The sequence below is a fragment of the Rhinoraja longicauda genome, chromosome 1 (genome assembly GCF_053455715.1).
Source record: "Rhinoraja longicauda isolate Sanriku21f chromosome 1, sRhiLon1.1, whole genome shotgun sequence".
NCBI lineage: Eukaryota > Metazoa > Chordata > Chondrichthyes > Rajiformes > Arhynchobatidae > Rhinoraja > Rhinoraja longicauda.
The window spans coordinates 64,078,074-64,099,985 of NC_135953.1; the positions used below are offsets into that span (position 1 = coordinate 64,078,074).

Sequence of the window (21,912 nt, forward strand, 5' to 3'; positions counted from 1 at the left end):
TAGGAAACAAATAAGAATGTAATTGTTTCATTCCCCATGCATGGACAATTAAACACTCTTGACTCAATACTGGCCCATCGATTGCCTTGCATGCCTGGACTCTCTTTGTTCATTTTTAACATAAACATTCTGTTTGAAATAAATGATTATGACTTCTTTAAAATGCCATAGAAATGCCAGACAAACATTTTAATATGGCACTTACCAGAGAAATTCAATCCATTATTTTAATATTTTCAAATCTATTAATTTTGCTACCTTAAAAATGTTTTATTCTCTTTATTCTGGAAGTCAGGGAATATTTTCACTTTACAGTCAATGCTGGGTGGAATTTTCAAAACTCTAAGAATGCATTAATGAAATGAAAATTGTTGGTGAATTTTTGATATGATATTCAATTTTGGAGAAAAGTTACTAAGAAAACTTTTAATGTTTTTTTTCAGCTTTAAAACATCAAAATGCCACATTGATGCCATTGAGATGTCATGCTACAGAATAGGATTTGACATCTAGAATATATGAAGTATTTATCATTTGATTTCAATTTTATACCAGAGAGGTCAGAAGCAAAGTCTGTGGTGACAGGCTTGAAATTTCCAATTCAGCAGCACAATTAAAAATAAAAGAAAATAACTTTAAATTCACGACATACATAATAATAATTTCTGAAAATAATTTCTGAGCTGTGAGGAAACAAATTGTGCTGCCCGTGAAAGAGAAAAAAGCTTTCCAACGGGAGACCAGAATATACTTGGGAAGTTAGAGTATTAAATGGTGCTAAATAGATGGAGTGCACTATCAAAAGTATGTTCAATTGAAGCTTCTTCCTTGAGCAGGTTTGCTAATCTGTTTTGCATAAGTCAAAACATAAAAAGAGTTCATTGTTTATTAATTGGCTATCAGGGGGGAAAACATGCGATAATGCAAAACCAACATTTATTGACATGAAGGTAGACATAAAATGCTGGAGTAACTCAGTGGGACAGGCAGCATCTCTGGAGAGAAGGAATGGGTGATGTTTCGGGTCAAGACCCTTCTTCAGACTGATGTCAGGGGAGAGGGCGGGACAGAGATAGAATGTAGTCAGAGACAGTAAGTCTGGTGGGAGAACTGGGAAGGGGGAGGGGATGGAGTGAGAGGGCTATTTGAAGTTAGAAAAGTCAATGTTCATATCGCGGGGGTGTAAGCCACCCAAGTGAAATATTTGGTGCTGTTCCTCCAATTTGTGCTGGGCCTCACACTGACAATGGAGGAGGCCCAGGACAGATAGGTCAGATTGGGAATGGGAGGGGAAGTTAACGTGCCGAGCAACCGGGAGATCAGGTAGGTTAAGGCAGACTGAGCGGAGGTGTTCAACGAAACAATCGCTGAGCCTGTGCTTGGTCTCGCCGATGTACAGAAGTGACACCTGAAACAGCGGATACATTAGATGAGATTGGAGGAGGAGCAAGTGAGCCTCTGCTTCACCTGAAAAGACTGTTGGGGTCCTTGGATGGAGTCGAGGGGGGAGGTAAAGGGACAGGTGTAGCATCTCTTGCGGTTGCTACCTGGGGTTTGGGTGGGAAGGGCCGAGTTGACCAGGGAGTTGCGAACGGTCTCTGCGGAAAGCAGAAATGGGTGGAGATTGGAAGATGTGGCCACTAGTGGGATCCCGTTGGAGGTGGCGAAAATGTTGGAGGATAATATGTTGTATGCGACGGCTGATGGGGTGGAAGGTGAGGACAAGGGGGACTCTGTCCTTGTTACGAATGGAGGGAGGGGGAGCAAGAGTGGAGCTGCGGGATATCAAGGAGACCCTAGTGAGAGTCTCCTCTATAATGGAAGAGGGGAACCCCCATTTCCAAAAGAATGAGGACATCTCCGATGTCCTGGTATGGAACACCTCATCCTGGGTGCAGGTGTGGCATAGACAGGAATTGGGAGTAGGGGATCGAGTCTTTACAGAAGTGTGGTCAAGATAGTTATGGGAGTCAGTAGGTTTGTAGTAGATGTCGGTCAATAGTCTGCTTCCTGTGATGGAGACGGTGAGATTTAGAAATGGTAGGGAGATGTCGGAGATGGTCCAAGTGAATTTGAGTGCAGGATGGAAATTAGTGGTGAAGTTGATGAAGTCAGTAAGTTCTGCATGGGTGCAGGAGGTAGCACCAATGCAGTCGTTAATGTAGCGGAGGTAGAGTTCGGGCCAATGTACGACTGGAACAAGGATTGTTCGACGTACCCCACAAAGAGGCAGGCATAGCTTGGGCCCATGTGAGTGCCCATAGCTACGCCTTGGATTTGGAGGAAGTGGGAGGAGTCAAAGGAGAAGTTGTTGAGGGTAAGGACCAGCTCTGCTAGGCGGAGGAGAGTATTGGTAGATGGAAATTGGCTGGTTCCGTGGTTGAGGAAGAAATGGAGGGCTTCAAGACCATTCCGATGGTGGATGGAGGTGTAGAGTGAGTGGACATCCATAGTAAAGATAAGGGAGTGGGGGCCTGGAAACCGAAAGTTATTGTGGAGATGGAGAGCATGTGAGGTATCTTGGACATAGGTTGGGAGGGATTGGACCAGAGGGGATAGGATGGAGTCGAGGCAGGTGGAAATTAATTTGGTGGGACATGAACAGGCAGAAACAATGGGTCTGCCAGGACAGTTCTGTTTGTGGATTTTGGGGACGATAAAATCGGGCCTGGCGGGGCTGGGGAACGATGAGGTTGGAGGCTTCAGAGGGCAGAGAGCCGGAAGTGATGAAATCAGCAATGGTGTTTGAGATTAAGGCCTGGTGCTCGTCTGTGGGGTCATGGTTAAAGGATAAGTAGGAGGAGGTGTCTGAGAGTTGTCGCCTGGCCTCAGTTCAGTAGAGGTCAGCGCGCCAGACTACCACGGCACCTCCCATGTCGGTGGGTTTGATTAGGAGCGATGGCTGGGGAGGCAGCGAGGGTCGGCATCATTGGGGAAGCAGAGTGAAAGTCGGCAGCAGCGGCCCCGGGGAGGCAGTGAAGGTCGACGATGGAGGCTTCTTCGGTGGTCCGTGGCCTGGGATGGGCCGGGGAGGCGGTGAGTGTTGGTGCTGCTCCTCGTGGCAGCAATGGCGTCATGGGACTGGGCCTTGTGGTGTTGGGGCAGGTGGCGCGGACCAACGGTGGGACTGGGCCTTGTGGTGTTCGGGCAGGTGGTGCGGACCAGCGGTGGGACTGGGCCTTGTGGTGTTCGGGCAGGTGGTGCGGACCAGCGGTGGGACTGGGCCTTGTGGTGTTCGGGCAGGTGGTGCGGACCAGCGGTGGGACTGGGCCTTGTGGTGTTGGGGCAGGTGGCGCGGACCAGCGGTGGGACTGGGCCTTGTGGTGTTCGGGCAGGTGGTGCGGACCAGCGGTGGGACTGGGCCTTGTGGTGTTCGGGCAGGTGGCGCGGACCAGCGGTGGGACTGGGCTTTGTGGTGTTCGGGCAGGTGGTGCGGACCAGCGGTGGAGCCCCGGGCCTTGTGGTGTTCGGGCAGGTGGTGCGGACCAGCGGTGGAGCCCCGGGCCTTGTGGTGTTGGGGCAGGTGGCGCGGACCAGCGGTGGGACTGGGCCTTGTGGTGTTCGGGCAGGTGGCGCGGACCAGCGGTGGGACTGGGGCTTGTGGTGTTCGGGCAGGTGGCGCGGACCAGCGGTGGAACCCCGGGCCTGCGGGCGGTCGAGTCGATTCACCAATTCATCAAGATGTCTATCTAAGCTAGTCCTATTTGCCTGCGTGTGGCACATATCGCTCTGACCCTATCCATGAACCAAATATCTTTCATGCATTTGAAAGGGTTTTTTGACATTGATTAAAAAGTAGGCCTTTTCTTTACTGAAATATAATTGATTCACATGCGTTTCACATGTGTAGACCGAAAGTATCCAAAAGTCCATGTAATTCACATGTCATTCACATGCTTTCAACAGTCAGAATAATGAGTCTGAAGAAGGGTCTCGATCCGAAATGTCACCCTATCCAGAGATGCTGTCTATCCCGCTGAGTTACTCCAGCATTTTGTGTCTATTAACGAGAAGAGAAGTTGGGAGGTCATGTTGCAGTTGTATATGGCTTTGGCGAGGCCACATTTAGAGTATAGTGTTCAGAATTTTACACTAATGTAGCTTGATAAGTGAAAGGCAGCAAAATTCGACATAATAAAATGTGTCTATTTGAAAAAAGCTAAATTCGAGGAATTTAAAAATCAGTATTGTCTTTTTTATTGATTGATGTAAAAACTGATGGAAGTGGAAGGTTTGAAATGATCTATTTTATCTTGTGGAGTCTATGTCTTAGGGCAATTTCAGACAATTAGGTATGTGGCAATCTTCTGCCAGGCTTCCAGTAATAATACTTTGAGCCAGTTTGTATAAATGCTTTCCCATTTGAAAAGGAGCACTCTGCTTATGTAGAACACTCCTCACTTGAGAGAAAAATAAACAATACAGAAAAATAAAAGTACAGAAAACAGTACAAGTAGATTCCACTCATGTCCTTCAACAGCTTATGCATACAAACCTCTGATCAGGGGATGCGCTATAAACCGTGAATTGTCAGTCCCCAGGATGTGCTGATTTGCAAATTACTTGTGTTCAACAGTTGCACAAATACAAGCAAATAATATGAAAGCAGACTAACCCTTAAAGTACTGAATAGCATATGCCATGTGTTCCTGAATAAACAACTTAAACGTTTACATTGATGAAATGTTGCTGAAGGCAGGCATGGAGTATTTTGCTGATTGATGCCACTTACTTACTGTAAGTGATCAAACTCAAATGCCTGATGGCACTTGATAGCCATGTTCTGTGGTGACATTAGTTCTTGTTAGGTCTTAAGTTAAAACTATGTATGTCGAGTTAGGTTCCCTTTAGTCATTGAAAATTAGAAGTACCGGTCTTGATTTAGAACGGTTTGAATTGGGGTGACTCTGTATGAAGGTTATGGATCACTATATGAGCACTTTTCCTCTAGTTTCACTTTAATAATATGAAACGCACTGAAAACACCTAAAACATGGCAATTTGTACAATTACGCCTTTAGAAATGGAAATAATGTAACCGCAACAACCTTTCATGTTAAAATGCCATGTGGCATTTATAGATAAAATGGTTTACTTGGACATTTAAGACTAAATTCGTGATGAGACATTTGTAATAAATATGATGATTTCATATGAAAATGTTCAGCCCACTATTTTTACAAATTACTTGCTTAAGATAAATCTATTAATACAATTGTTAAAAACTCAGATCATAAGTCTTTCTTATAAACATTTTAACAGATTTGATTCCAATATAGAACTGCAGAGTGCAGCCATTTCAAATGTGGCACATTTAAATGTTGCAGAAGTGGCAAATAGTACATTTTACAGGCACAGTGCAAGAAACTTCCCTGTGTAAGAAATGTGCTACATATACACTGGGCCGCTCAAAAAGCACCATTTTGCAATGTAAAACACGCATTTTGTAAATAAATAGGTTCTGAACACTTTAAAATGTTGGCAGCACTTTACTTGCCAGCAAATGTAAACCCATGGGCCATCCGGTGACAGTGGCATCGTTTTATACCTAAGCTACTTAAAACTGTATTTACTGTGTAATAAGAATATAGAACAGTACAGCTCAGTGTAGGTACGGGCTCTGGCCCACAGATTTTGTGTCTAACATGATACCAAGTTAAACTAATCTTCTCTGTCTGCACATGATCCATATCCCTCTATTCCCTGTATACTCGTGTGCCTATCTGATCATTACAATTACTCCTGCTTGGCTGCATTGGGTTCATGAAAAGAACTATATAGTTTTGTGGATGATTTCAGGAAGAATTTAAGAAGATACTTGATGAAGTACGTACTTAAATGGCATTCATTCAAAAACAAAAGAAAACTGCAGATGCTGGATATCTGCAATAAAACAGAAGATGCTAGAACTATTTACCAGGGAATGCTGATCAGATTTCAGGGCCCATATGTTCGAGTAAGGAGGAGGGAGAAGGATGGCAAGGTATCGGGAACCTTGGATGACGATCGAGATTGTAAATTTGGACAAAAGGAGGAAACAAATGTAAGGTTTTGGAAAATGAAATCATTCAGTCTTTAAAGAATATAAAGAATGCAGGGACAAACTCAAGCAGGAAATTAGGAGGGCCAGATCATGAAATGTTCTTGGCGAGTAGAATTAAAGAGTATCCCAAGGCATTTTTTAAGTACAGTGAAAACATGAGGGTAACTAAGAGGGGATTTATGCTCAGAGTCACAGGATGTAGGTAAAGTACAGTGGCACGGTGGCCCAGCGGTAGTGTTGCTGCCTGATAGCGCTAGAGACCTGGGTTCAATCCTGACTACGGGTGCTTGTCTGTACGGAGTTTGTACATTCACCCCGTGACCTGCACAGGGTTTCATCAGGGAAGCTTCAGTTTCCTTCCACACTCCAAAAGATGTACAGGTTTGGAGGTTAATTGGCTTGGTATAAATGGAAAATTGTCCCTCGTGTGTGTAGGATAGTGTTAGTGTGGGGGGATCGCTGGTCGGTGCGGACTCGGTGGGCCGAAAGGGTTGTTTCCTTCTCTGTCTTGCTAAACTAAATTAAATGAGTACTTTACTTCTGCATCACCAGGGAGAAGGATATGAAGGATTAATGAGATCAGTGTGGAGTATACTAATATGCTAGAACAGTTTGAGATCAAGAAGGAGGTAGTTTGGGGTCTCTTGAAGAGCATTAATATGGATGTTCCCAGGGCCTGATGGGATCTAGTTTAGTTTAGTTTAGTTTAAAGATACAGCACAGAAACAGGTCCTTTGGCCCACCGAGTCCGCACTGACCAGTGATCCCCGCACACTAGCACTACCCTACGCTCACTAGGGACAATTTACATTTATACTAAGTCAATTAACCTACAAACCTGTACGTCTTTGGTGTGTGGGAGGAAACCGAAGATCTCGGAGAAAACCCACGCAGGCCACGGGCAAAACGTACAAACTCCCTACAGACAGCACCTGTAGTCAGGATCGAACCTGGGTGTCTGGAGCTGTAAGGCATTAGCTCTACTGTCATGCCACCATGCCAATCCTGTTTATCTCAGGTTTTTAAATAAGGCAACGAGAAAAAATTGATGGGAAATTGACGAAGATTTCGAGATCCTCTCTATCTACAGTTGAGGTCCTGGAGGACTGGAGAGGAGTCAATATTGTTCCTTCATTTAAAAAGGGACATACAATACTCCAGGAAATTATAGGCTGATGTCTCACATCAGTGGTAAGGAAGCTATTGGAGGAAACTCTTTGGGATAGAATTTACTCAACATTTGCAGAAAATTGAATAAATAGAGTCAGAGCTTGGCTTTGTGCATGGGAGGTCTTAGAAACAGTTAAGTTTTTTTGAGGAGGTGACAAAGGTGATTGATGAGGACAAAGCTTTGGATGTTGTCTACATTGCCTTTACTATGGTATTTGACATGTTCCCTCATGGTCCAGAAGATTAAGATGCATATGATTCACATTGACTAGGTATTTTGTATTCAGAACTGGCCTAGTCATAGAAACTTGAAGATAATGGTAGAAGAGTGTAATTCTGGCTGGAAATCTGTGGCCAGTGGTGTTTCATAGGATCGGTCTGGGACCTCTGTTGTTTGTGTTATAGATCAGTGACAAAGACGAAAATGTAGACGGGTTGATAAGCAAGTTTGCAGACGACAAAAACATTGGTGGGGTTGTGGAGAGTGAGGAATGCTGTCAAATGATATAGCAGTTTCTAGTTCAGTTACAGGTTTGGGCTAAGAAATTACAGTTGTCTGAACACATGTGAGGCACTGCAATTTGAGAGGTCAAATGTAAGGGGAAAATTTAAGGCAATAACAGGACTCTTAAAAGCATTAATGCACAGAGGGACCCTGGGATCTAAGGTCGACACAAAATGCTGGAATAATTCAGCGGGTCAGGCAGCATCACAGGAGAGAAGGAATGGGTGATGTTTCGGGTCGAGACCCTTCTTCTTAGACCCTGGGGTCTAAGTCCATAACTGAAAGTAGAAACACAAGTGGACAGAGTGCTAAAGAAAACTTGCTTTCATTGTTTGGGCATGAAGTATAAGAAACAGAAAGTCATATTGCAGCTTTATAAATTTTGGTTAGGCCGCATTTGGAGCATCATGTGCAGTTCTGGGCGTCCCATATCAGGAAGAATGTGGAGGCTTTGGAGAGGGTGAAGAAGATGTTTAACAGGATGCTGCCTGAAATAGGGTGTATTAGCTATAAGGAGAGATTGGACAAACATGGATAGTTTTCTCTGGAACATCATAGACTGAGAGAAGACCTGGTAAAAGTATATAAAATTCTGAAATGCATAGATAGATTATGCAGAACCTTTTTTCCCCAGGATGGAAATGTCAAATACTAGAGGGCATAGCTTTAAGGGGAGAGGGGTAACATTCAAAGGAAATGTGCAGGGCAGGTTTTTCACACAGGTAATGGGTAGCTGCATGGAATGCACTGCCAGGGTAATGGTGGAAGCAGAAAGGATAGTAGTGTCCAAGAGGCTTTTAGATAGACACCTGAATATGGAGAGAAAGATCACATGTAGAGATAGAAGGGATTAATTTAACGTGGTATCACGTTCAAAACACATTGTGGGCTGAAGGGCCCATCCTTGTGCTGTACTGTTCTTAGATCAGAGGGCATCTGAGGTGAGAACATTTTTTGCTTGGAAGAAGTTTGCTTGTAATATTTTCTTTCTGTCTACCGCATTTTTAAACTACCATTCCAGAAATTAAATCCGTAGGTAAATGCTATTAAGACTGCCCCAAACATATAATTATCACTATTTTATAATGTAAAGATAGGAAACTTCCATTATGGCATTTTAATTTTGCTCATATGGATGATATAATCACTGATTTTTATTAAATCAGCATCTAATTTGACTTTCATAAGCACTATCAAATTACCTATTATTTGAAGGCTTCAAATTTATCACTGCTTTTAGAGATAATTCAGGCAAATACAACTGAATTAATATAATTAATATAATGTTTTGTAAGCTAAGACCAGGTGTTTTTTTTACCTGCATTAATGATCAGACTTCATTTAATTGAAAACAGAAAACAGTCTAAATCTGCAAAATGTACTCATGCCCTGCCATCAGTGTAACTTTGATCTGACCTTTTTATGGATAAGGATGGATCAAGATGCTTTAGATTTTTTTTTTAGATTTTTAGATTTTGAGATACAGCGTGGAAACAGGCCCTTCGGCTTACTGAGTCCGCGCCGCCCAGCAATCCCCGCAAATTAACACTATCCTACACACACTAGGGACAATTTTTAAAAAACATTTGCCCAGTCAATTAACCTACATACCTGTACGTCTTTGGAGTGTGCGAGGAAACCGAAGATCTCGGAGAAAACCTACGCAGGTCACGGGGAGAATGTACAAACTCTGTACAGACGGCGCCAGTAGTCAGGATCGAACCTGAGTCTCCGGTGCTGCATTCGCTGTAAGGCAGCAACTCTACCGCTGCGCCACCGTGCCTGCCCTTTGGTGACAGACGTACTGTAAGGGACTGTCAAAGAATGACCAGTTTTCAGAAGAATTTACCAACCAACCTGTCCACGTTTACTCCAAAGTCATGTATATATATCACAAACAGTGAGGTGCCAGGACAGATCCACTGGCTCAGACCTCCAGCCCTAATATTGTCCTTGCACCACAACCCTCTGTCTTCTATCAGTAAGCCAGTTCTGAATCCATATGAACAAATGACTGTTAATCCCATATGTCTTAATTTTCTGGATCAGCCTACCATGGGGGAGTTTATCAAATGCCTTACTAAAATCCATGTAGACAACATTTACCGCTCTCCCCTCATCGATCACCTTTGGCACCACCTCAAAAAGATGATTTAGTTAGTTGTTTGAAATAGATTGATAATCAGGAAGACTTCCATATCACTATGCAGCCACCTAGACTTCATTGTCCAGAGAATCTATGTTACAAAGGGTGCAGAACAACTGAGCTCTTCTGTAAAGGCCTGCAGTATTCAAACTGAAATTTAATTTTGGATGTACACTAATGAACATTGGTGAAATAATTATTTTCTGGAGATATTTAGCTGTAAATATTTTCAAAGTCCAGGAGAACTATTCTTGGATGAATATTCCAAGATAAATTGACAGTTTATAAATGCAAAAATAAAATGCAGTCCTGCATTCTTGCTAAATATTAATGATTATGAATGATGAAAATGAAAGATCACCACAAAGAAGCGAACTTGAAAAACAGGATTATTGTCTTTTAAATATTTATGTATTCCTGGCATCACACTGTTTAACTTTAAAGTAACTGTTAGTGATGAAGAATTCTGTCTCAACGCATCAGTCTTTAAGAGTCAAAGAAGGTTTTAATCTCAGACACCTCTTACCAAGCTTTTATTTGTATTGGCTGAGTGAGAGTTGAAATTCATCTTTGGTCACTGGTTTCAAAGATGGTTATCATCTGAGTGGCATGATGTTGGCTCTTCCTTATGTTTGACTCCATTACTTTAGTAGAAATTAATGTAGTTAATTCTCTATGCACTGTGTGTTGTTTGTGAGCAAAGATGTATTTTTATCTCAAAATAATATATATGCACTTCTGATTAAATGTGACCATATTTTTTAAATCATCGTGTGGCATTCCTTCATTCCAATTTTATTGATTTTTTATGAATGAAATACTACTTATACTGCATGTCACATCATGATATTGAATACTTTATTAACTTTTGGTAAAATTATATCACAATTAATAAAATTGTTAACATAAAATTGTTAACAAATAAAAGTGTTAACCTCAACACACATTAATAATATGAATTTACTGGTTTATTTTGAATTTCTTTTGCACAATGGAGTTTGGGTTTAGTTTCGTTTATTGTCATGTGTTCCGAGGTACAGTGAAAAGCTTTTTGTTGCGTGCTATCCCGTCAGCGGAAAGACTACACATGATTACAATCAAGCAATCCATAATGTACAGATACAGGATAGCCCATGTGGTAACCGTTGTTATAAAATACACCTGCTCTCTGTTCAGATTATAACAATAGATTAAAACTGAGGCCTCCTTTACTGTGTTGGGATAATACATTCCACCAGGTTAATTCTCAGGCAGTGATGAGGGAAATTTCCCTCAGTCATATCAGAGTTCACCCATACACAATTTCACAGTGTAAAATGTGGCTAATAAAGTAATTTTATTTCGTCGTGATGATAGTTATAAACATACTAGTATGTCAGAAGGAAATGCAGATGCTGGTTTACACCGAAGATAGACACAAAATGTTGGAGTAATTCAGCGGGACAGGCAGCATCTCTGGAAAGAAGTAATGGGTGATGTTTGGGGTCGAGACTCTTTTTCATATTAGGCCATTATCTCACATCTTCAAGGGAGGTGTCAGATAATGTTCTAACATATGTGACCTAATCTAGGTATTTGCTCGACTCTTTCTAATTTGCAAGAAGCTGGCCAGTGTGTTAATAATTACTTTGCAGGCAAGGGAATAATTCAAGATCAAAATTCAGAATACAAATTTCTTATTATTCCACAGGACTATTTGTTATTGTACTCCAACTGACTTGCTGTTTGTTGTGATGTATTGCCTTTTCCAGGTCTTCGGACATAATCTAAGGATTAATTGACTTGCAATTAGTTAAATTTGATTAAAGATTTTTTAGCAGGAGTCAGATTTTCATACTAAAGAAACTTTCCAACACAATGGATGAGGTTCCGGATATAATTTTAAATATTCCTACAAGCTAAACAAATAAGTTTAAGTTAATTAAATATGTAACCTTTGGATAATGGCACACAAATCATGTCAAGTACACAAGCCAAAACCTATATTTGGGGCCGGAATGCACTCTGGATGTATTAAGCATAATTGAAGAAAAGCTAATTCAGTGTTTATAATATATTTTACAAATTTACATGCCTTTTGGCTGCAGTATAAAAATTTGCTCATGAAAGTATTTCACTAGCACTAGCCATTTACACATAAATATTTTAAATGGTCCTAAATCCTAGTGTCACAGTCAATTTATATCTTATCGCGTACAAGACATTAAGCTATTTTGTCTCATTGTACTAAGTGATATTAAACCCGTTGTAAGAGGGCAGGATTTTGACTGCAATTTGCAAAATGGAATGTAACAGCAAAAAATGCATGCGATAAAGTATGGTTGGCCCTGTAAATCACTCTACCGACATTTCTGACCAATTCTGCCTTTTTAGTGTAGGTCACAATGTTACATTTTCATATCAAACACGGGAGATGGACTTTAAACCAAAATGTCAAAGATTACTCGACACATTCATTTACAATGTCGATGTTGCAGTTATTAAATGATTATAAAAACTTTATAACTAGGAAATTGTTGAACTGTATGCTTCTGTAATTCTTATATATGTGACTTTATAAGTATCCAAGGCACCATATTCAGCCATGCACAACATAATTACAGCTATAACATCAGTTTGTTTCTGACTTCAAAACCTTATGAATTGTCTGGCTGAATATAAATCTTTGGCACATGGAACAGAATATGAATTAAATCTTGTTAAGAGACTGGTAAGAAAAAGATTCAAAGATATAATTAAAATAACTAATGGGGAAGATTTATTTTCTTTGATGATTATAATAAAATCAGAAATGTGTGAATGAAGAATATATTCATGATTTAAATCCAAATAGTGGATGGGAGAAATCCTCGTGAATTTCATTCTTACTGGTGTTGAGGTTCACTGGGTTAGGTTCACTTAAGTTGGGAGCATCTAGAAAAGACAATTGCTGATAGAGATCGTCTGATAATCATAATGGATAAAAAGGGATGAGAATCTGGCTGCATTAAAATACTCCCTACTTTGAAAAGTCACAAGCTCCAACTGTTGTACGTTTAGGTACAAAACACTGACATTTCAAAAAAAAAGAACCATCTAATTCCACTGCCAACTCTCATGATGATGAACTAGAGTGCATTGAAGAATATTATTCTAAGCAATTCTAACCAGACCAAAAATAAAGGCTAGACGTTAAACAAATGTAGATTATCTCATTCCTCAGAATAAGTACAGAATAAAAGGATGCACCTTTAGAGAGGAGATGAGGAGGAATTACTTTCGTCAGAGGGTGGTGAATCTGTAGAATTAATTGCCATAGATGGCTGCGGGTCAATGGGTATTTTTATAGCGGAGATTGACAGGTTCTTCATTAGTAACGATGTCAAAGGTTACTGGGAGAAGGCAGGAGAATGGGGTTGAAAGGGAAAGGTAGATCAGTCATAATTGAATGGTGGAGTAGACTCAATGAGCTGAATGGCCTAATTCTGCTCCAATGACATGAATTAATAACGCAAAATGTATCAAGAGAATGGGGGTTCATGTTGTTTATTCGAAATGTAGAGCTGGGAAGGAAACAGAAATGTGGGATATGAAAAGAGAAACTAAGTGATCCATAAAAGTGTCAGACTGTTGGTATGGGTTGCAAACAAGAACTGTAACAAACTGACGCTCTGACGGATTTCATTATCAATTGCTTGTGCTAGTCATTACAAAACAAATTTGAGTGGTCTCAGTTTATTTATTAATTAAACCAAGATAACATTGCGGCATAGAATTTTTCATATTATGGCCACGTGTTTGTGTCACCAAGACAACAGTGATAAAGAATGCAGATATTGTGGTTAGTGTGTAATTGGTGAGGAAGAGTAGAAGAAATTAACTGTGCAGGTGATCCTCCTGTGAGTTCTCTGGCCTGTTATTAAAGAGAAGGTAGGTACGATGTGCGGGACAATCAGCATGGGGAATATCTGGCCATTTGTGGAGGATTTACTGACCTTAATAACATTATTCCATCTACAAAATCTCCAGTAGACTGCTGCCTGACAGATGAGAATCACGGTTTGACTGGAAGTTTGATGGGAGCACAAACAAAAGGCATGAAACCATCAGAGGTAAAGAGATAGGGTAATACTTGTGTTGGCCTGGGAGGAGGTTAAGTTCTGTAGTAAATTGGAGAGCAATCAGGGTTTGTAATCAAATGGGGATTGGGATCAAGGAAGCTAACAAGGATTTTGGGGTCCTGTTCAAGTGGGTAGAGTCTATGCCATAGACTCTATGGCATGGGGCTGTAATTCAAGTGAAAAGACCATAAGATCATAAGACATAGGAGCAGAATTGTGCCATTCGACCCATTGAGGCTACTCTGCCAATCCGATCATGGACTAGGAGATCAAGACTGTGATGGGACATTTGTGTGGCAGTCGAGGATTTTAAGCCAAGACTAAGGTTGGGGTATTGGATGGTCCGGGTTTGAAAGCAGAACATTGGGTCCAGTGGGAGTTACGGGATGGACACAAAATGCTGGAGTAATTCAACAGATCAGGCAGCATTCTGGAGAAAAGGAATAGGTGACGTTTTGGGTCGGAACCCTTCTTCAGACTGGAGTTTGGGGAAGTGCAGGCACTCAGAGTTGTGTGATACAGTGAAGGAGTCATTGGAGCTCCAACTTTCGAATGCTAATTAGCTTTCCACTTCCCTTTTGCAGAATCATCATTGCTAGTCTAATTAATGAATATTACACTTGATCTGGTGGGAACTGGCCATGAAGTGTGATTAGGTTGCTTGGTCAGTAATGTAATCACCCTACCTCCTCTACTGCTCTTTGCTGCCTGCTTAACGATTTGGCCCAGAAATTAGAATTGTTCTTAATAGCAGCTGAGTGCCTGCTTCCTTCAAATAATATTGCTTTGCCCTTTAACATAGAAACATAGAAAATAGGTGCAGGAGGAGGCCATTTGGCCCTTCGAGCCAGCACCACCATTCATTGTGATCATGGATGATCCTCCACAATCAGTAACCTGTTTCCATGCCTTCTCCCCATATCCCTTGATTCCACTAGCCATGAGAGCTCTATCTAATTCTCTTTTAAATTCATCCAGTGAATTGTCCTCCACTGCCTTATGTGACAGATAATTCCACAAATTCACAACTCTCTGGGTGAAAAAGTTTATTTTCACCTCAGTTTTAAATTCTTAGACTGTGGCCCCTGGTTCTGGACTCCCCTAACAAAGTTAACATTTTTCCTGCATCTAGCTTATCCAGTACTTTTATAATTTTATATGTCTCTATAAGGTCCCCTCTCATCCTTCTAAACTCCAGTGAATACAAGTCCAGTCTTTCCAATCTTTCCTCATATGACAGTCCCGCTATCCTGGGGATTAACCTCATGAACCTACGCTGCACTGCCTTAATAGCAAGAATGTCCTTCCTCAAATTAGGAGACCAAAACTGCACACAATACTCCAGATGTGGTCTCACCAGGGCCCTATACAACTTCAGAAGGACCTCTTTACTCCTATACTCAAATCCTCTCGTTATGAAGGCCAACATGCCATTAGCTTTCTTCACTGCCTGCTGTACGCTTACTGTCAGTGACTGGTGTAAAAGGACACCAAGGTCTCATTGCACTTCCCCTTTACCTAATCTGACACCATTGAGATAATAATCTGCCTCCTTGTTTTTGCCGCCAAAGTGGATAACCTCACATTTATCTATATTATACGGCATCTGCCATGCATCTGCCCACTCACTCAACCTGTCCAAGTCACCCTGCAACCTCCTAACATCCTCTTCACCATTCACACAGCCACCCAGCTTTGTGTCATCTGCAAACCTGCTAGTGTTACTTCTAATTCCATCATCCAAATCATTAATATATATTGTAAATAGTTGCGGCCCCAGCACCAAGCCTTGCGGCACTCCACTCGCCACTGCATGACATTCTGAAAAGGACCCATGTATTACTATTCTTTGCTTCCTGTCAGCCAACCAATTCTCTATCCATGTCAATACCCTACCCCCAATACCATGTGCTCTAATTTTGCTCACCAATCTCCCATGTGGGACCTTATCAAAGGCTTTCTGAAAGTCTAGATACACTACATCCACTGGCTCTCCTTCATCATTTTACTTGTCACATCCACAAAAAATTCCAGAAGATTAGTCAGGAAGGATTTCCCTTCTCAAATCCATGCTGACTTGGACCAATCCTTTTACTGCTATCCAAATGCCCCGTTATTACCTCTTTAATAATTGACTCCAACATCCTCCCCATCACCGATGTCAGGCTAACTGGTCTATAATTCCCCATTTTCTCTCTGGCTCCTTTCTTGAAAAGTGGGATAACATTAGCTACCCTCCAATCCACAGGAACTGATCCTGAATCTATAGAACATTGGAAAATGATCACCAATGCATCCACAATTTATGGAGCCACCTCCTTGAGTGCCCTGGGATGCAGATTATCAGGCCCTGGGGATTTATCAACCTTCAGTCCCATCAGTCTACCCAATACTATTTCTCGCTTAATGCAAATTCAGTTCCTCTGTCCACTAGTACATCTGGGAAATTGTTTGAGTCTTCCTTAGTGAAGACAGATCCGAAGTACCTGTTCAACTCTTCTGCCATTTCCTTGTTACCCATAATAATCTCACCCGTTTCTGCCTTCAAGGGACCCACATTTGTCTTTACTTATCTTTTTCTCTTAACATGCCTAAAGAAGCTTTTACTGTCCTTACTTTCCATTAATTATGTCAGTCAAATGGGCAATGCAATCTGAAATAGAGTTTGGAGGAATGGCATCTAAAGGCTTTAAGCTGCTAATATCATCAACCGTAACCACTAGCTTTATATATAATCTGTGAATCAACACAGTTTGTCCTCTTCCTTGGCAGTGGGGGAGGGCCAGAGAATATTATGGGTATGCTTCCTTCTTTTATAAAAGAACAGAATTTTATTTCATATTTAAAACAGACGGTTGTGGCTCGGATTTAAACATTCTGCTGTGGTAATTTATTTTAAAGCCAAACCATTAATAGTTGTCAGACACAAATTCATTGACAAACTCAATTATGTGTTTAATCCTCAAAACAACAATAGGGCTGAATATCTTACCTTGAAATTTGTCGCTATATTGCTATTACAGTTCTTTAAGGGTTATTTAAAGAAAGCAAGAAGGAAATCTAAGAGCACAGTACATAATAATTAAGCTAGTGCACATAGTAAAGCCAGTAAACCAAGTTAAAAAACCCAAATGTGACGGGAAAGACCACCCGTGACCACCTGTCTATGGCGTTAACATCAGCCAGATCTGGGATTTTTATTTTCAGTTGAGACGTCCGTCGTCGTAAACGTCCCTTCTTCTGAACCATGTGCCTTTCCAATGCACTTCTACCATAGCCATCCCTGCTTGCAGCTGGTCTTCTGTGCTGAATGCCGGCACTGTCATAAGAAAACATGGTGGTTCTTGGATCATTGATATTCGTCAACATCTCCGTTCCCGTGATTTCATTTCTAATTTCGAGAGTGGTCAGGTGAATATTTCCGTGGGCGTCTACCTGTTTTGAAAAGAGAAATATTTTGAGGACTCCAAAGACGTACAGGTATGTAGGTTAATTGACTGGGTAAATGTAAAAATTGTCCCTAGTGTGTGTAGGATAGTGTTAATGTGTGGGGATCGCTGGGCGGCGCGGACTCGGTGGGCCGAAGGGCCTGTTTCCGTGCTGTATCTCAAAATCTAAAAAAAAAAAATCTAGGACGTGAAATGCATGTGGACTTGTGCAACATTCACAGCTAATATTTAAGCTTGTTCAGAAATTTAGACCACTTTGTGAGCAATTAGCTGCCCATCCCATTTGTGAGCTGGAGCTACAAATATATAATATGTATTTCACCTTGCAGGCACCTGGAAATGCTAGAATCAATGAACTGCAGATACTAGTTTACACAAAAGGACACAAATTGCTGGAGTAACTCAGCAGGTCAGGCGGTGCCTCTGGAGAACATGGATAGGTGACGTTTTTGGGTCGAGACCTTTCTTCAGACTGAAGAAGGGTCTCGATCCGAAACACCATCTATTCATGTTCTCGGGAGATGTTGCTTCAACTGCTGATTTAGTCCGGCACTTTGTGTCCTTCTGTGAAAGTAAATACCACAAATACGGTAATTTATGATTTGCCCTTAGGGACGGAAGGCAGCCTGCAGTGACGATAATCTTGATGCCCATGGAAGAGCAGCTGCAAATTACCAAGCCATTTATTTGAAAATTATTGGTCCCAGGGGAAAAAAACATAGGGGAAATTAGCATGAATATTGGCAACTACTCAAGCATCAAATTACAAGAAAATCCAGGCAGCCTGGCTGACCAGCAAGATGATCTTCATGAGCAACTGGGGACTGGTGCTCAAGTTGGTTGACATAGACATATTCCGAGCACCACACCATCCAAAGTCTCCTCTCAATATATAAGCCCGGTTTGCATCTTCCCTCACTGGATCACAGTGAGCATCTTCCCTCACTGGATCACAGTGAGCATCTTCCCTCACTGGATCACAGTGAGCATCTTCCCTCACTGGATCACAGTGAGCATCTTCCCTCACTGGATCACAGTGAGCATCTTCCCTCACTGGATCACAGTGAGCATCTTCCCTCACTGGATCACAGTGAGCATCTTCCCTCACTGGATCACAATGAGCATCTTCCCTCACTGGATCACAGTGAGCATCTTCCCTCACTGGATCACAGTGAGCATCTTCCCTCACTGGATCACAGTGAGCATCTTCCCGCACTGGATCACAGTGAGCATCTTCCCTCACTGGATCACAGTGAGGGGAGACGCCAACATCTTTCAAGATAGGCCTGGATAGAGTGAATGTGGAGAGGGTGTTTCCACTCATAGGAATGTCTAGGACCAGAGACCACAGCCTCAGAATAAAAGGATGTACCTTTAGAAAGGAGTTGAGAAGGAATTTCTTTAGTCAGAGGGTGATGAATGTGTTTGATTTCATTGCCACAGGCAGCTGTGGAGGCCAAGTCAATGAATATTTTTAAGTTGGAGATTGACAGATTCTTGATTAGTAAGGGTATCAGGGGTTATGGGGAAAAAGCAGGAGAATAGGGTTGGGAGGGAAAAGATAGATCAGCCATGATTGAATGGCGAAGTAACCATGATGGGCTGAATGGCCTGTGTCTGCTCTTAGAACTGATGAACTTATGAAGAAGCTCAACTCTATCCAGGACAAAACAGCTCACCTGAAAGGTGCTTAATTTACTATATAAAATGGTAATTCTTTCCATTGCTATTACTCCATGAGTTCAGTTCAGGAGCTGCGTAGCAACTTGCCAATCTGCAAGCTTTGCTGTTGAAAAGAACAAAGGCAGCAAATGCACAGAAATGTACCACCTGCAAATTCTTATTCAAGTCACGGACTACACCGACTGGAAGTTTCATTCTTTCGCTATCACTTTTGGCTGTTATGAATTAATTAATTAATAGTTTATTGTCACATGTAACAAGTCACAGTGAAATTCTTTGCTTGCATACCCTAGGTACGCAAATAGTCGCCACATAAGGGCACTGACAAAGTTACACAGTATCCGTGCCAGGTCCCCCTTTGTTCTCCCCCTCCCCCTCCCTCACGTCGGGTCCCCCATTGTCCATTGTTCTCCCCCCCCCTTCCTCATGGCGGTCCCCACACGCTGAGTCCTCCTTTGTTCCTTCCCTCAGCAACGACGTCCTCACTCCATGTGTCCGTCCTCGTCCGTCGGTCAGTGCCCCCATCGACCGTCGCACCCGACCTCTCCACTATCTTAAAACTGAGGTGAGAAGGAACTTTTTCACCCAGAGAGTTGTGAGTTTGTGGAATTCTCTGCCACAGAGGGCAGTGGAGGCCAAATCACTGGATGGATTTAAGAGAGAGTTAGATAGAGCTCTAAGGGCTGGTGAAATCAAGGGATATGGGGAGAAGGCAGGCATGGGTTATTGATTGTGGACCATCAGCCATGATCACAATGAATGGTGGTGCTGGCTCGAAGGGCCGAAAGGCCTCCTACTGCACCTATTTTCTATGTTTCTATGTTTCTATCGCTCTCGGGTCCTCTCCGGATGCCTCCGTGCCGCTGACCCAGGGTCCGACCCTCGGAGGCTCCAGCCTCGGCTACTCCACGACCCGCCGGGAGGCGTCTGCCACAGCGGCTCTCCAGGACCATATCTAATCTATTTTCTTGAGTTTATTCTGTATTTACCCAATGACACATTTTAGATCTGCGGAATGGAAACAGGGTCTTTGGCCCATCCAGTACACACCGACCATCAATCACCCATTCACACCAATTCTATTGTCATCTCACTTTCGCATCCACACCCTACATACTAAGGTCAATTTACAGAGGCCAATTTACCTAAAAAAACACACGTCTTTGGGATGTGGGAGGAAACCGGAGCACCCAGAGGAAACCCATGTGGTCACAGGGAGAAAGTGCAAACTCCACACAGGCAGCACCTGAGGTCAGGATCAAACCCAGGTAGACACCAAATGCTGGAGTAACTCCTACATTTTGTGTCTTTCTTTGGTCTACACCAGCATCTGCAGTTCCTTCCTGCACATCAAACCCAGGTATCTGGTCTGTGAGGCTGTAGCTCTATCAGGTGCACCACTGTGCACCACTGTGCACCACTGTGCACCACTGTGCCACCCCGCGTAGATTCTCCTCAGCCATTTTAATAATAAACACAGACTAGCGGTAAGCATAACTGCTTCACTCAGCAAGCAACCAGGGTTAATCCTGACCTTGGGTACTGTCTGTCTGGCGTTTATACATTTTCCCCACGAGCGTGTGGGTGTTCTGGTTTTTTCTCACATTCCAAAAAGGTATGATTGGTTACAGTGCGGTACAGTGGCACAGTGGTGGAGTCGTTTCCTTAAAGCGCCAGAGACCTGGGTTCGATCCCGACTACTGGTGCTGTCTGTATGGCATTTGTACATTCTCGTTGTGACCGCGAGAGTTCTCTCCGGGTGCTCTGGTTTCCTCCCACACTCCAAAGAAGTACAGATTTGTAGGTTAATTGGCTTCAGCAAATAAAATTGTAAATTGTCCCGCGTGTGTAGGATCGTGCTAGTGTGATTTCTGGTTGGCGCCTGTTTCCGCACTGAATCTCTGGTCTAAAGCCTAAAGGTTACTACAAAGTATCCCTTAGAATAGGTAAGTGGTAATAAATTCAAGAATCAAGGCTATTTGTTAATTTTATGCACTAGATATGTGATTCTTACTGCTGCCTTACATTCCATGCAGCAACCACAAAAATAAATATACAATAAATTATCAGTTATTCTAAGTAAACTAGACCATGATAGTTCAAAAGCCAAAATACAAAGTTCAAAGCGGAGTGAACGAGCATGTGTGAGAGGGAAGTTGCAGACCTACCAGAGAATAAGAAGTAGAGGGAATGAGGCAGATGGTATGGCTCTGATGGGACACAACACAGGCCCGAGGAGCCTATTGGCCTTCTTCTGCACTGGAATAAGTAAATAACATGACACACTGTGCTGTTCTGCCAGTACCTGCTGACTGTTTTGGATAAACTGAAGTTCACAGAGCATGGAGAACGAGAAATGCATCCAAAGATCGGAGGAGTATATCAAGATGCCAAAAACATGGGACAAGGGTGTTGGCAGCAGGGTGCTGAGGTAGGTGTGGATATTGCCATAGAAGTAGAAGGTAGCAGCTGATGGAAACATGATGCAGGGAATAGAATAGTAGAAGCTAAACTTGGACTTAGGTTGGTGGAGATTTTAACAGTCTGATTAATCTGGAACTAAGATTGCTGCAGATGTATAAAGTTTGGATCAAGGATTGAAAACGAGGCTGTTATTTATGAAACACAGATTAAATGAAATTTCTCCAGATTCTAAAGTAGAGAGTTAATGAACGGTTTGAATGCAGTGATCAGGATATTGTGCATTTTGGCAATTCAGTCTGGGGATTCGATAGTAACAGAGATGGGGGCAAGTAGTGATAACGACCAGACTCTGCATCAACTACAGTATCGACAATCAATCCCGCAAATATGAG

General features: G+C 42.2%; 1 protein-coding gene across 1 annotated transcript in view; it reads right to left on the reverse strand.

The window, feature by feature from the left end:
- Nucleotides 1–6,892: 6,892 nt before the first annotated feature.
- Nucleotides 6,893–21,912, reverse strand: part of gabrb1 (gamma-aminobutyric acid type A receptor subunit beta1) — a 239,246-nt gene continuing 224,226 nt past the window's right edge. The window contains exon 10 of the mRNA XM_078398989.1: nt 6,893–17,399. Within this exon, the coding sequence (XP_078255115.1) occupies nt 17,052–17,399 (348 nt within the window). The 3' untranslated portion in view covers nt 6,893–17,051. The remainder of the gene's footprint in view (nt 17,400–21,912) is intronic.